Raw genomic sequence first — 16,107 nt, 5'->3', positions numbered from 1 at the left:
TAACCTTGTGTCTGCGCATGCTTAACAGTCAGCGCCTGAACAAGCAGCTGAGAGAACATAACAGGAAGGCAACAAAAGGAGCTAATCATTACTTGGGACTTGTCACAAGAGTGAATGATGTCCATTCCTCACTCAGAGTTCTCTGAATGGTGCACAGGTGTCCTGCAGCTGACATCAATCCCCATGTCAGGGCTCCATTGGCTTTTATGCTGGCCCCTGTATCTTCCTTTACTTCTTCTTTGCACTGCGTGACCGTTTCGAGCATTTGACCCATAAAATGTTTTCTTCAACTGTTTGTGTGATCAAAAATGTCCACATCATTACGAGTTAAAAATCACTGCTTTTAAAGAAGAGCAGCGTTGAATCATGTTTACTACTCTAAGCCGGTAGCAGGACAGATTACTGCACCCATCGCTGAAATGGTGAAATGGTGTGTGAAAAGCCTGCAGCAGTTCTGGCCCACTACTTCTCTACAAGTATAGTAGTTTCTTTTAGCCGGTAGCAGGACAGATTACTGCACCCATCGCTGAAATGGTGAAATGGTGTGTGAAAAGCCTGCAGCAGTTCTGGCCCACTACTTCTCTACAAGTATAGTAGTTTCTTTTTTGCTTATAAGGTTCTGCAAGTAGAGCTTAACACTACCTGAATAAGATGATTAAAATTTTCAGCACGGCACTTACCACAGCCTCAAAATTGTCACTACAGTATTAACTCCTCGGCACATATACTGTAGAACTTTACAATCCACTATAAAGGAAAAAAATGCTTCTAAATCTAGCTTTTCCACGCAAAGCACATGAGCACCCAAAGCAAGACGAGGCACACATATAACTGCCTGGCCCGCTCAAATAACCAAACAGCTATGCCCTCAGAGAGAAAGCACAATAAACTGATTGATAACCCAAGCCAGACAGGTACTCATAAACTACTCATCACAGTTCTAAACAAGGGTGATGTAGTGGGGCACATAGTGTGCACTGAAATGGAAGTGCCCTGCTAAGCTACACATCAGACTGCACAAAGGTACTTCCCCTTGGCCATACGTCAAACTCCGAACAAACCTAAGAGCTGAAGAATTAAACTTACTGGACTGGATATTGACACAAAATTTGTGGAGAATGAACGAGCCTGGGAGAGGCTGTGTATCGTAGGCTGTGCTCAATTCTGCAAAGCCTTTTTGCGCGCAGCTCTGGCTGAACTTGAGACCAAAAAAAAAAAAGAGAAGTCAGTCAGTGTTTGCCAGTTTGCAATGGCAGAGTCTGTCTTTTTATAGAAATGCTTAGTATACATTGCATTGAAACTGCAGCATCTGGACAATGCACCCAACAAACATGAAGTAGCCATGGTTGTAATGGCTTAAGAATCACAAAAATTCAACACTTTTATCGCAGAGTACAAAGTGATATAGTCTCCGCGTAACAGAAAATTCATGGGGAGAGGGGGTCATTGCGATTTTCTTTATTTGTCCACACAACTGCAAAGCACGTTTCCAAAGAAGCAGAGAAATACTGGGCAGCTGAACATGAATGGATTTAAAACGGCAAATCTGTACTTGCACTAGCACAGGCAATCCTCATACCTGCTCAGCAGAACATATTCCACTAAAGATATTGAACATCACGCATTGAGCATCCCTTACCAAAGTTGTTTTATTCCGAATTTCCATTTAGAAAGCTTCATACTAGCTGCTCTAGTTTAACCAAACTGAGACTCCTCGTTCCTTGAACAGCTACTGAATAGCCCGTTTCAATTCAGGCTAGGTCAGAGACAACTCTCCAGTATTGGAGAGCTATATGAGACCAACCTCTTACATGTTATCAACAGTCCACTTGCTGTTAGGAACATTCAGCCAATAGTTCGCACAATTGGTCACATAAGTTTAGTTTAGTTTAGTTTATGGGGTTTAACGTCCCAAAGCAACTAAGGCTATGAGAGACGCCGTAGTGGAGGGCTCCGGAAATTTCGACCACCTGGGGTTCTTTAACGTGCACTGACATCGCACAGTACACAGGCCTCTAGAATTTCTCCTCCAAAGAAATTCTAGCCGCCGCGGCCGGGATCGAACCCGCGTCTTTTGGGTAAGCAGCCGAGCACCATAACCCCTGAGCCACCGCGGTGGCGGTCACATAAGTTTGAAAACTACTTGCTAGGATGCCATTCTACAACCAACTTTCCTGTCATCAGTCAACCATAACAGAACATCAGTATGATTACACGAAAATATATAAGCATAACGACATACAAAGAACTAGGACCATTATGAGAATTAGAATGTTACACACACTACTCACTGCACGATAAGAGGGCAAAGGGTGCTTACGCTTGCCATCCGTGGTTTCTTGTGGCCTTCACTTTTTGACCGGGCAGGTGGACCACTGTTGCGTGTAGGACTGCCGGGAATGCCGCTTGGAGGTGCGGGTGATGTGTTTGCGCCAGCACGGTTGGCCTCTGTCTGGGAAACCAAACCAACTCTAGCATTAGTTTAGTGACAAGTTAAGTCAACCACATTTTGCAACACGATAATCTTAATGAGGGTCGTTGATTGCATTAGTTGATGCTCAGTCGACACCAAGAGAAATGAAAAAAAAATTGCTGAGGCTCAGCTTGGCTAAGCCTGGGGAATGCGAAGCATATTAGTGGCTAGGCTTGGTAATACATGGCTTTCCTTGGTTGAATACTTGGTCATTTTAATACAACCACTAGAAGCCTTCGTCGTGGGGGAAGACAACGGCATGGCTACAGCGGAACGCCGACTAACCCCGAGACGCGCGTTGGGTGAGCGTTTCACCTACACCGAGTGTGAACGCGCGTTCGAAATGCGCGGGAATGCGCGGGTGTGACGGCTAGGGGTCCCACGGCGACGGCGCGAGGTGGAGGCCGGCTCTCTCATCCGATGTCACGTGGTGTGACGTCACGGTGTCACGTGGGGGTCCCACGGCAACGGCGTGCGTGGTAGCTCTAGCAATATGCTTCGCATAAAAAAAGACAAACAGCGGGATGACAGATTCGTTCAAGTCTGTTGTCCTTTAGTGTATAGCAAAAACGAAAGGCGCACGCAGCAATGTACAGACAGTGAAACTGTCTACCCATCACTGCTACACAAATGCTCCATTAATAAATCCAATTTTCTCACCAATAAATGTATTTTGTTGCAAAACAAACATCAACATAGCTACAAATAGCCAAACAAGCAATTTTTACTGAGATCGAAAACTGAATGCAGTTGTCGTCAGTGTCCCTTTACGCGAGGCCAGTAACTGAAGGGTACAATCATAAGCAGCACAGCGGCAGCAACACAGCTTATCAGTTGGTGCTCACCCCTCCTGCTTTGAGCAGCTTGTGACAGAAGTCATCCGGTGGGTTGTGGAAGGTGAGCTTCTCGCACCGAATGTTGGAGATGGGTGTGCCATCCATGGAGAGGTACAGGTCGTACACAAACTTGACCTTCTTGGGGTCTTCCCGAGTGCGCAAGTACACCTCCACGGGCATGTTGAAGCCTGCATAGCCGCTCTCGGAGACTTGGTAAGGTGGCTCCTTGAGCACTGCGTAAGGGAGAAAACAACACAAGTGTTTCATCTTTCTAGACCATTTTGCATACTTTGCAAAGACTGCGTGCAAAACTGTTGCACTTGCAATGTTCAGAGCCCTACTGAAAGCAAAAGGGAGAAACTGATGCCCACTGACATGAAAGGTGTGTGTTAACACTACCTCACTCTTTTCACAACAGCAACTAAGGCCAGTTAACCAAGTCAGTGTTATCATGACACTCTGCTAGCACTGCGACAATGGCCAGGTACTTTCAGAAACAGTCATTAAAGCTATGTGCAACCTTTTTCCTTCGATAACAGAATGAATGACAAATGCAGATGCTTTATTTATAATTCTTTAACACATGCATTCTTTTTTTTTACTGTCACTAAGTGCTTCACTAGGAGAGTATCAATCTTCACTGAATTTGAGACAACTACACACACTAGTTTATGGATACACAGCTGCAGCCGAAGCAAAGGAATTTATAAAGGTGCATTTTTCTAGATTAAAAAGAAATGTGGGCAGCTGCTGCTTATTCCACTAGTCCTCGTCTCTTCAGTGCCACCTGATTGATAAATTAATTGACCGAACACTCTAGAGTAAAGCTCTCAGGCGGTAAAGTAGCTGCAGTGGCTCAGTGGTTATGGTGCTCGGCTGCTGACCTGAAAGACACGAGTTCAATCCCGGCCGTAGCGGTCGAATTTCGATCGAGGCGAAATTCTAGAGGCCCGTGTACTGTGCGATGTCAGTGCACGCTAAAGAACCCCAGGTGGTCGAAATTTCCGGCGCCCTTCACTACGGCATCTCTCATAGCCTAAGTCGCTTCGGGACGTTAAACCCATAAACCTAACCAAACTAATTTCAGTCTCAGTTCATGTGAGCATGAATCAAACACAGTGAGGCTCCTCTAAAGGAATATTTACACCCATCTGTTCCAAAGCTGTGGCTATAGTTCATAAAACTTGAAACATGTTTTGGTGAGGACACCATGTTACGCAGTGTTCCAGGAGGCAAGAAAATATCAGGTACTCTGATTCAAAGTGTTTTTTTTTGTTTTTTTTTCCAAGTTCCGGACTTATCAGTGGCAGTTGTAATTCACTTTTCCAGTGATCACAAAACATGGGCTCTGGTCACGTCGGCTGGGAAGGAGCAACCAGAGCGAAGGAGATAAACGAAACAGCCAACATAAACAAGAGCGACGCAGGCCATGAGGAGATAAGGCTAGGTGAGAGGAGAGCAGAAGCAGGCGTACCTCGCTTGGGCTTCGGGAAACTTTCGTGCAGAAGGAAGACAACTTTGTCAACGAAGTGCTGGATGTTGCAGCCCTCGGGTCCACGCACGAATACAGTCCAGTCGTGGGTGAAACCCTCGGCCGTCGGGCGAGCACGGAGCACAGCCCTGTGACCCAGTTCCAGCTTCACCTCGATAGACTGCAAGTTGGAGAGCGCGCGCTTAGTTCGGCCCGCTCTGACGCCATAGCGGGGCGTCTGCATGATTCTTGGTGGGTACAGCCGAAATAACAAGACGCAGACACAGAAAGGAACACGTAGAACGTAGACGAAGCTGTCAGCTTCGTCTACGTTCTACGTGTTCCTTTCTGTGTCTGCGTCTTGTTATTTCGGCTGTACCCACCAAGAATTATGAACCAACTAGCTCAGTTTTCTACTCTTTTAACGTCTGCATGAGCTCCACTGGATGCCGCCGCGCCGCCTCGGCGTCTCGGAAGCGATGCAACGAGAAACCGCGCTACGTGAGATGCGCGCCGGTGCTACGAACGGAGAGAGTGAAAAGGTGGCGTAGCCAGCAAGCACTGAGCTGACGTTTCAAGGGAGCAGGTCTGAACCGATGTTCGCATGCAGGTAGCGCGCATAATACCAGGCATTAATTACTTCACACCAACGTATCTTAATTTTCTTTTTCGACAACAAGTCATGTTTTGCGGGAAACATGCGAAGCACGATAACGTGAAATCTTAGCCGAGATGGGCGTTTCATGTAGCGTTTTGGCAGGTATGCATCCGGAGATCTCAGATGCGTTAATTTAGACAGCGGAAATTTCCCGCGAAAAACCACTATCCGACTGCTGCACATAACTCATTCATCGGAACTCTGAACAAAGCGTGCAATGTTTAACTCAGTTAAAAACCGGCCGGTCTCTACTCATTCTTCGAGAAAAGTAGACGCCGGCTCTGTATTAAGCTAGGAACTCATTTTAGGAAAGCGGTGCCGCCAAAATACTGCACGCGCCTGATGAAAAAAAGCTTGCAGTCAAATTGTGCAAACAGCGATTACTACAACCAATGATATATATTCCGCGCCATTTAAACGAACGACTAAAATGAAAAACGGCTAACTGTCGAAACGGTTACCTTCGTCGGAGATGTCATGTTGGCTGCAAACTTACGCTCACGACGCGGCCATGTTGTTTTATGCGATGATTGTTTGGATTGTATAAGCCGCCTGAGCGTATTTTAGCACTGCGGCTTGAAGCGCGTTGTTCAAAGGCGGTTTTGCATTGAGTGAGGCGTTTAAAAAAGTATCGTAATTTTAATTTATCTCACAGCGCGTGCCTTTGCTCTGCAACATTTTTCATGCTCATGCTCTCGAATACACTCATCGCAGCCGCGCAGTCGCATCAACCTTGGCATCACGGCCATAGTCACCGGTGGTCGTGATTTGTCAGGCCGGATTGGCCGCCGTCTCCTGCAAAATCTCGCCGCGTCTTTCCTGCACAACACAGGTTGTACGATGCTCTTGAGCTCCGCACGTGTTCCCATCTTTCGGCTAGTGGAAACCACGCGAGAAGTCTCATTTCACCATGGCCGGACGTGGAAGGGGACGCGGTCGTGGCAGTGGAATGTCCTTCAATGTTGAACAGCTGGGTTTGACACGGCAAGAAGCAGCGCTGACACTGTGCCAACAGCCGCCGCCAGCATTCCCGGTTTGTCTGAAGAGCGTATCTTGTCTGTGCCATGTGATTGTTGTTTGATAAGGCGCCTGTGGTGTACCAGTGCTGCTGTGCGAGGCGCTCACATTTAACTTTGGTTCACGCTTTGCAGCCTTTGGACTTCTCCCCGGCACCGCTAGTTAATTCGGGGGAGAACACTTACCTGGCCGTCCTCCTCCGTGAGCAGCGCAAGAACTTGCGCGAGTCCAGCTTCAACGTCGCACCTTGCAAGCCGCCTCAAATTGTGAAGAGGTGCTCTGACCGTTACCAGGTGCCGAAGGCGCCTGATGTTGTATTTGGTAAGAATACTCGCTCGCCAAATGTGATGTTCAGGCGTCCTATGCGGCCATCTATGCAATCTGTACTTAAGCTTGTATGCATGCAGTTTACTACGCTTTTAAAGACATGGGCGCAGTGCTATTTATTGTTGTCTACCAGAGGTTGGGCTTCCATCGTTTACCAGCTCAGCGCTGCGGTGTGGACGCAAAAGTGGGTGAAAGTCTGGCTTACAAGCCGTAAGGTTCATTTCTACATTGTAAAGATAATCTGGATAAGTAAAATGCTTTCCACGGTAGCCTGTTCTTCTGAGTTAATGGTTTATATACCAAATCATACTATCTGTATTCTATGTGTGACGCTGGTCACTGCATGACCATTCTGATCAGCGGAATTGCTGGTTATATATATATATATATATATATATATATATATATATATATATATATATATATATATTGTAAGGCTAAAGAAGATGCGTCTGATGGTTTTGCAAAGACGAAGACGAGGTGACAGTGCTCTCGAGAGTCTTTGGCCAGCGCTACGCTTGTGTGCCTTTCGCCGACCTGATCCCGGACTGCTGCCGTTGCCATTCCCGTCGCCCCAGTACCTCGTACTAAACCCCCCGTTACATTTGGTGGAGGAGCCGGGGTAAAAACATCGGCCCTGGAGCTCCGTAGTCGTGCTCTCCCGACGCGCAAGATGCCTGAGGACGTCCAACACCAGGCCGTACAAGTGGGCCAGGCTGTCATCTGTGCCAGCTCCCTTCGTCAACGGGACCCGACCATTTTCAGCGGCACCGACGAGAACGATGTTGAAGATTGGCTCACATCGTACGAGCGGGTGAGCGTATACAACAAATGGGACGATGTGACGAAGCTAAACAACGTCATCTTTTACCTCGCCGGTGTGGCCAACCTCTGGTATCGCAACCATGAGGCAGATATTCAAACCTGGTCCACCTTTAAGACTACATTTTCCGAAGTATTTGGTCGGCCGGCTGTCAGGCAACTCCGAGCCGAACAACGATTGCGCGAACGATCTCAGCAGGCTAGTGAAAGCTTCACTAGCTACATTGAGGATGTCGTCGACTTGTGCAAGCGGGTCAACGCTCGTATGTCGGAAGCCGACAAGATCCAACACATCTTGAAAGGCATCGATGACGACGCTTTTCAGATGCTTCTAGCGCGCGACTTGCGTACCGTTGCTGAAGTTGTCACGCTGTGTCAAAGCTTTGAGCAGTTGCGCAAGCAGAGGATTCTGACACGCCAGCGGCCACAGCAGGTTGAGTCGCTTGCTGGGCTCACGCCTGCTCCTGACCCATCGCTGCTACAGCAGATTAAAGACTTCGTGCGGGAAGAAGTGGCACGTCAACTTTCCTTTCTGCCGAGCGCTCACGACCGACCATCATATCTGGCTCCAGCCCTCCGACATACAATTCAAGAACAAATTGCTGAGGCTCTTCCACCGGCCCATCCGTCACCACCTGTCACGGTTCCGCTGACATACGCTGACGTTGTCGCCAGACCACAACCTGTGGCGGCTCCGCTCACATATGCCGAAGCCGTCGCGAGACCGCCTCCTGTCGCGGCTCCAGTGACGTATGCCGATGTCGTCGCAAGACCGCAGCCGCAAATCTATAATGCGCCTCCGGCGCATTTGCGAGGGCCAGTGGCTTACCGTCGACCTACTCCAAGGGTCAGCGATTATTGGCGCACAACGGACAATCGGCCGATTTGCTTCTTTTGTGGTCTCCCAGGTCATGTATCTCGGCATTGCCGCCGTCGTCTCCCGGACGCGGAAATTCCTCCCCAAGCTCCTGGGTACTGGCCTCCACCGAGTCAGTACTCTGTGCCAGCTGCACCGCCGCAAAGTCGTACTTTCTCGCCGGACCGTTCTACCCTCTCCAGCCGCCGGCCCTCTTCTCCACGACGCCGGTCTATCTCGCCTATGCGACGTCGCCCCACCGCTAAGCAGGAGGAAAACTAGGCGCCGCAGTTCCTGAGGCGAGAACTGCGTCCACAACGAACTTCGAAAGGCCTCATTCGTCAGCCGCTAACCTCATTGAAATTTCCGTCGACGGCGTTTCTGTCATGGCGCTTGTCGACACTGGTTTGCGGTTTCCGTCATGGACGCAAAGCTGTGTAGTTCTTTAAGAAAAGTAAGGACGCCAATTGCTGGACTCTCACTGCGCACTGCCAGCGCTCAGAACATCCAGCCGTCAGCAGCGTGTACCTCTCGCGTTGTCATCCAGGGGACCATCTATGCCGTCGAATTCGTCGTATTGCCCTGCTGTTCTCATGCTGTTATCCTGGGCTGGGATTTCCTATTGCGCCATGCTGCTATCATCGATTGTGCTCGAGCTGAAATCGAGTTCTCTCACCTGCCCGAAGCTGTCTTGGACACTGCCCCCCCTTCTGGTGCCTGTGTTAAGGCCCTCGTTGCCGAAGACATTGACCTGCCTCCCTGCTCTTCTGTCCTCGTACCCCTTTCTTGCGGCCCTCTTCGCGACGACACTGTCCTCTTCACTCCGTCCTCTATCTTTCTGCACCGCAAGTGCCTGCCTCTGCCATACGCCGTACTGACTATATCCGCTGGCCTCTCCGTACTGTTCGTGTCTAACCCATTCTCGTTCCCCAACGCCTTGCGCCTAGGTGAATGTCTCGGCACTGTACAGCCATTCGCGTCTCTGCTCATCCGCGAAGAGGCGGACGACGCGCCGCACCTCTCCATAGCCGCACTCAGCCCACCTACTGCTGCGCCCGATCCCTCCTCAACCGAAGCATTCCTTCGCTCCATCGACGACAACCTTCCAGCGCCGCAAAGGGCACAGCTTCTCACTTTACTTGATCAGTTTCGCTCCTCATTTGACTCACATCAAAGTTCCTTGGGCCAAACTTCCACTGTCACCCATGCCATCGACACAGGTGACCACGCACCGCTGCGACAACGTCCCTATCGTGTGTCTGTCGCCGAGCGCCAAGTTATTGAAGACCAAGTCGACAAGATGCTCCAGAGCGGCGTCATTCAGCCCTCAAGCAGCCCATGGGCGTCGCCTGTGGTGCTCGTCAAAAAGAAGGATGGCTCCATACGCTTCTGTGTAGATTACCGCCGCCTTAATAAGATTACGCGCAAAGATGTCTATCCCCTCCCGCGCATAGACGACGCTCTGGACTGTTTGCAAGGGGCCGAACTCTTTTCCTCCCTCGATTTGCGTTCCGGGTACTGGCAAGTTCCTATGAAAGAAGCCGATCGCCCCAAAACCGCCTTTGTGACACCGGATGGCTTGTATGAATTTACGGTGATGCCCTTCGGGCTTTGTAACGCCCCCGCGACTTTTGAGAGGATGATGGACACCATTTTGCGCGGACTTAAGTGGAAGACATGCCTTTGCTACCTCGACGACATTGTGGTCTTTTCCCCGGACTTTGACACCCACCTCTCCCGTTTGAAGCACGTCTTGACCTGCCTCTCTGACGCCGGCCTGCAGCTGAACTTAAAAAAATGCCGTTTTGCCGCCCGTCAATTAACCATCTTAGGTCATGTTGTCTCTAAGCAGGGTGTCAGTCCCGACCCAACGAAACTTCGTGCTGTGGTTGACTTTCCCAAACCCACCTCCATCAAAGACCTGCGCAGCTTCCTGGGTTTGTGCTCGTATTTCCGCCGATTTATTCGCAACTTTGCGTCCATTGCTGCGCCTTTGACTAAACTGCTGTCTGGAAGTGCGGATTTATCACTGTGGTCTCCAGCGTGCGACGACGCATACAACACCTTGCGCCGTCTCCTCACGGCGCCGCCCATTCTGCGCCATTTCGACTCGGCCGCTCCTACCGAAGTGCACACGGACGCCAGCGGTGTTGGCCTCGGCGCTGTCCTCGCCCAACGAAAACCTGGCTTTGACGAATACGTCGTTGCTTATGCTAGCCGCACACTCACACCAGCAGAACGCAATTACTCCGTAACTGAAAAGGAGTGTTTGGCGATTGTATGGGCCCTCGCGAAGTTTCGACCGTACATCTATGGGCGCCCTTTTGACGTTGTGACCGACCACCATGCGCTCTGTTGGCTTTGCAACCTGAAAGACCCCTCCGGCCGCCTCGCTAGATGGGCCCTTCGCTTGCAAGAATATGATATCCGCGTCGTGTATCGCACCGGCCGCAAGCATCAAGACGCCGATGCACTGTCACGCTGCCCCCTTCCAGCCGAGATCGCCAGCCTTTCCACCTTTTCCACCTCCGGCGCTTCTCTGCCCTTGCTTCGTCTGAGCGACATGCCTTCAGCGCAACGCATGGATCCGTGGATCGCTTCCCTACTCGACTTTCTCGCCAACCCGACGGCTGCTTCCCCGTCACGTGCGCTCCGCCGCCAAGCTGCCCATTTTGCGATTCGTGACAACCTACTTTATCGCCGTAACTACAGCTCCGAAGGTCGCAAGTGGCTGCTCGTTATTCCACGCCACTTACGCTCGGAGATATGCGCATATTTCCATGCTGCCCCCCACAGTGGTCACGCGGGCGTTTTCAAGACCTATACCCGCATACGGCTGCGCTACTACTGGCGCGGAATGTACACCTTCATCATGAAGTACGTACGCTCATGCATTCCCTGCCAACGTCGCAAGACACCTCCCCATCGTTTTGCTGCTGAGCTGCAGCCGTTACCATGCCCTCCACGCCCATTCGACCGCGTTGGCATTGATTTATACGGTCCGCTTCCCTACACTGCAGCCGGCAACCGTTGGGCTATTGTCGCGGTGGATCACCTTACACGATATGCCGAAACTGCTGCCCTTCCGGCTGCCACAGCGACGGACGTTGCCTCCTTCATTTTGCACCGATTCATCCTTCGTCACGGTGCACCTCGTGAACTGCTCAGTGACCGAGGCCGCGTGTTCTTATCTGAGGTGGTGAAGGCGCTTCTCAAAGAGTGCAACACGATTCACCGAACTACCACCGCCTATCATCCGCAGACCAATGGCCTCACTGAACGATTTAACCGAACCCTCGGAGACATGCTCTCCAAGTACGTCGCTTCTGATCACACGAATTGGGATCTAGTTCTTCCGTACGTTATGCGTACAATACCGCTACGCAGTCCACCACCGGCTTCTCTCCTTTCTTCCTACTTTACGGCCGCCAACCCTCTGCTACTATCGACACAATTCTCCCTTACCACCCTGATGAATCTGAATATCGGCCTGTTTCCCAAGCCGCGCAACACGCCGAAGCCTGCCGCCAAATCGCCCGCTCACTCACGACTGACACCCAGTATCGCCAGCGCTCCCGCATCGACCAAGACCAAACCTCACCCGTTACAATATATATATATATATATATATATATATATATATATATATATATATATATATATATATATATATATATATATATGTTTTGCAGACTTCTCTTACTTCCCGTCTGAACTCAAGGTCGCTAAAAAGGCTAAAAAGACCAACAAGCCAGCCAAGGCTTCCAAAGGACGCGATGCCATTGCCACCGGACTAGACATACAGAAAAAGCTGCAGGTATGTGCTGAGACGTTAACATATAGGTTCCTGACTCACGACCAATGCAAGTTCCTGCTTGGGAAGCACGCTGATAAAACAAGTGTTTCATTCCAAAGGACAGGTTATCCAGCTAAGTGAGCCCATAACTTATGCACGATGTATGTAGTACAAGACAGGAATCCACACTACTGCAATCTTCAGGTTAGCACGCTATGCTTAAGCACAAGGACTATATTTACAAAAAACAGGACAAGACAGATATGTGCGCGAACTTTCAAGTGTTTAGCCTCCGTGGTGGCTCAGTGGTTATGGTGCTCGGCTGCTGTCGGTTCGATCCCGGCCGCGGCATTTGAATTTCTTTGGAGGAGAAATTCTAGAGGCCCGTGTACTGTGCGATGTCAGTGCACGTTAAAGAACTCCGGGTGGTCAAAATTTCAGGAGCCCTCCACAATGGCGTCTCTAATAGCCTCAGTCGCTTTGGGACGTTAAACCCCATAAACCAACCAAACCAACCAACCTTTCAAGTGTTTATTAAATGTATCCTTATACTCGCATACAAAGTAAAAATGTACAAACACATATGAAAAACAAGATGGAAAACAGACTGGGTGGGCATCGAAGAAACTGTGGCAAAATCAACAATCCAAACAATCTCGCCAAGCTTGTAGCTCGCTGCAAAGAATGCATCCCAAGATTCGAGGAAACCACTATAATCGGGAATTTCACAGACCGGAATGAAAGATTAGTCTTTGAAGAGTACGAAATGGCACGGGCCGGTTCCGCGGAATGCGTAAGCGATCTGTCAATAGTGCTGACACACAGCGAGGTTGAATGGTTAACAAGCAGCGCGATGGAAAGCGGTGATACACGGGTTACGGTTTCATGAGTAGCACTGAACATCTTGTATCTCATGTGTGTTTGTACATTTGTACTTTGTATGTGAGCATATAAGGAGAGCAGTGAATTTAATAAACAGTTGAAAGTTCGCGCACATACCTGTCTTGTCCTGGTTTTTGTAAACAGTACTTGTTCAAATATAGCGTGCCAGCCTAAAGATGACAAACCAACTAGCTGCCATTACAGCATTGCTTACTACTGCAATGTTTCATTTTTTTAGTGTATCGATGCATTATGTCACATTAACTCTAGGCTTTTAAACAGGTTCACCTTAATTATATGAGTCTCTGGATAGGCATAATTTAGTGAATGTCATACTTGAATCAACACACAGCTTGATTGGGTCTTGTGGTCTATACAAGAAAATGTAAAGGGCTTCAGTAAGAAGCAGCACCTTTGGAGACCCTGTAAATGTAAGGATCACACAAAGCTCTTGGAACCTCATTTGAGAACCTGTGTGCTGGCTATGCAGTATTGGTCTGGATCACTGCAGCTGGTAAGACACATGGTTGCAAGTCGCAGGTTGAAGAGTAGGCCAGGGAGAGGTTAGAGCTGTGTAAATATTTGGTTATTTCTAGTGCCAAAAGACATTAGTACTGATTAAAAGCATGCTGTTTGGTATTGATGCAACAGTACCGCATAATAATAGGATGCTCTGAGTGAAAATTTGGTTTGTTCTGCGGTGACCTGAAGCATTTCAAATGAAGGTGCACTTTTATGGCATCCTTAGGTGCAGGTTTGAGGTAATTTATGAGGACAGAGAAAAACCTGTGAGACCAATATCGCATGAGGGTTGAGAAATCTTTCTGATATTTTGCCGCCGCCATGGCATTTGAAAAATTTCTTCACTGCTGTGAACTGGTTGGTATGCCATCTCTGATATGGAACTTTAGTCGGATACAACTCAAGAACAAAGTGACAGACGCCCCTCAGAAGAAGCCCTCCAGCCAGTGGGGTGGATGGATATTTTCATGGCCTCGTGGTTAATCCTTTTAAGCTGTGATTAAGCCCCTTTAATCTGCCACCCCCTGGGATTTCGTGTTAGCAGGCCTAAGGGGATTAACCGTGATGTCATGAGAATCCGTCAATGCTACTGGCAGGACAGCCTCCTAAGTTGGCACTGGGTGAACTACAGAATTTCTTTATTTGTTAAAAACGTCTGCACTTAAACTTCTTGCTTTGTGGATGTTTTATGCCAATAAGCAGTGGAGAGCTCATTGTGTACCCTGTCGTCCCGGGGAGGTTAATGCATGCACGTCATATGCCATTGCAGGCTCTGGAAGAGACGGAGGCAGGTGGTGAAAGTGGTGAGGAAGGTGATGAAGAGCCTGGTGAGAAGAAACCCAAAGAGGGTGAGGAGGAAGAAGAGGAAGAGGGAGCTGAGGAATTGGACGAAGAGGAGCTGGAAGAGGTAAGGCGCTTATAAGTTGGCGTTACGGGTGTCGTGCCTAGCAGCTGTTGCGTGTGCATGCATTCAGCGCGGTGCTGTCCGTAAGATGGGAAAGGCAGGCTGCCGCCGCTTCAGAAATGTTTGCATCAAACCAGTCCCTGTGCCACTTGGTTGGTGGTCATTCAGCATGCACATCCTCGTAGTAATTAAGCCAATGCTTAGCTGCATCTGGAATATTGCTTCTCAAGTTTATTGCCAGACACTGCGAAGAGTTGTGCATGCTCGGCAAGCTTTGCTTCTCGCTGATGGAGTGTCAAACGCATCCGAAATGTTGCGTAGCTACTAAATGGCTGCTGTAGCACTTTAGCATGAATTGCTTGTGCGTCTTTGATTGTTTGTGCTGCATTCAGGTAGTTAGTTTCGTAGAGCATCGCATATGTGCATGCGAACTCGCACTGTCAAAATGTGCAGTCAACACTGGCCTGATGCCCCTGCAAGCAGTAAGCATACACAGACTGCAGTTGTGAGCAAGGGTCAGGAAGGGGTCAAGTGGGGTCAGGTTGAAACTCCATGCTGTCTTGAGATAATATTAACCTATATATAAACAACCCAGCCTTTTCCTCTTCTCTCACCTTTCTACACCCCAAGGGGCCAGCTTTATGTGAGGCATGATACTTTCCCCTGAAAAAAAAAAGATAAAAACCTAGCTACACCACTGGTTGGGAGCCGTATCGCCATTTCTGTCATGTTTCCATGTAAAGATGCTCTGTTTTGTTAGGTTTCTGGTAGTGTGAAGGGAAAGAAAAGCAAACCTAAATTACAATTTACTCTGGAACCTTGTGTGATACACCAGCCACACTAGCTTGTTATGAAAAGAGCCCACAGAATGTATCCATGTTTTTGAAATTTGGTGTTCTCTTTTGCCCAAGTGCTGTAACTTTTTTTATAAATTCAGCTTATGAAGCATTGTTTTATACCACATTGCCGTTCACGTGCAAAGCACATCTTGTGTTAGCCCTCTATATTTTCTGCTGTCATGCTTTCAGAGTTGAGTGGTATGGTCTTCTTTTAATGTCCTCCATTGCATTTAGCCATGCCACTTAAGACATCTGTGGAACTAAATAACAGGCATGGTCATGTTCTCGACTTCACAGGCTGTGTTGAATGACATAATATGGAGCTCTGAACCAGTGGCCTAACCTAGCGGTCAACCAGTCGTCACTTTCTTGATATAAGCTTCGTTCATTCACTGTGTACACGAAAAGCCAGTTGATATTCAGCTGAGAAACTCATTTTTACTGAAACTGCCCTGAAACCAAACCCCTAAAAACCCAAGGTTGTAAATTTTGTCTATGCAACACTTGCCAACAAGGTGTGTGTTTAGTGATCAGTGTGATTAACTTTTTGTCAAAATGCTAACTTATGAGCGAATGTGCTGTTAAACTGTCACTGTTTTCTATTTTGTTTCTAGGAGACAGATGATGCGTTCAATCATTTCGACAATGGTGAAAGTTATCTGACAGATGAAGATGACAATCTGGATGATGGTGCTGTGTACTGA

At 48.7% G+C, this 16,107-nt stretch overlaps 2 protein-coding genes across 2 annotated transcripts in view; one reads left to right on the top strand and one right to left on the bottom strand.

The window, feature by feature from the left end:
* LOC149354624 (uncharacterized) overlaps positions 1-6,203 on the bottom strand; it is a 23,977-nt gene extending 17,774 nt beyond the window's left edge. The window contains exons 1-4 of the mRNA XM_089583440.1: positions 5,900-6,203; positions 4,784-4,961; positions 3,319-3,542; positions 2,321-2,452 (exon numbers count right to left, since the gene is read on the bottom strand). Of these exons, the coding sequence (XP_089439566.1) occupies positions 2,321-2,452; positions 3,319-3,542; positions 4,784-4,961; positions 5,900-5,917 (552 nt within the window). The 5' untranslated portion in view covers positions 5,918-6,203. The remainder of the gene's footprint in view (positions 1-2,320; positions 2,453-3,318; positions 3,543-4,783; positions 4,962-5,899) is intronic.
* LOC149354623 (DNA-directed RNA polymerase III subunit RPC7-like) lies at positions 5,934-16,107 on the top strand. Its single transcript, XM_089576014.1, has 5 exons — positions 5,934-6,471; positions 6,590-6,776; positions 12,153-12,277; positions 14,430-14,567; positions 16,018-16,107. The coding sequence occupies exons 1-5, from the start codon at positions 6,349-6,351 to the stop codon at positions 16,105-16,107; spliced, it is 663 nt and encodes a 220-aa protein (XP_089432140.1). The 5' UTR covers positions 5,934-6,348.

This window comes from Amblyomma mixtum, chromosome 3, assembly GCF_055824585.1.
Source record: "Amblyomma mixtum isolate Tamu chromosome 3, ASM5582458v1, whole genome shotgun sequence".
NCBI classification, from domain to species: domain Eukaryota; kingdom Metazoa; phylum Arthropoda; class Arachnida; order Ixodida; family Ixodidae; genus Amblyomma; species Amblyomma mixtum.
Note: the sequence above shows the minus strand (reverse complement) of the source record. Positions and strands in the feature narration are given on the sequence as shown.

Coding starts and splice junctions, on each gene's coding strand:
- LOC149354623 (XM_089576014.1), top strand. CDS start 6,349: ATGGCCGGACGTGGAAGGGGACGCGGTCGTGGCAGTGGAATGTCCTTC. Junction 12,278..14,429: donor ACATACAGAAAAAGCTGCAG/GTATGTGCTGAG, acceptor ATGCCATTGCAG/GCTCTGGAAGAGACGGAGGC. Junction 14,568..16,017: donor ACGAAGAGGAGCTGGAAGAG/GTAAGGCGCTTA, acceptor TTTTGTTTCTAG/GAGACAGATGATGCGTTCAA.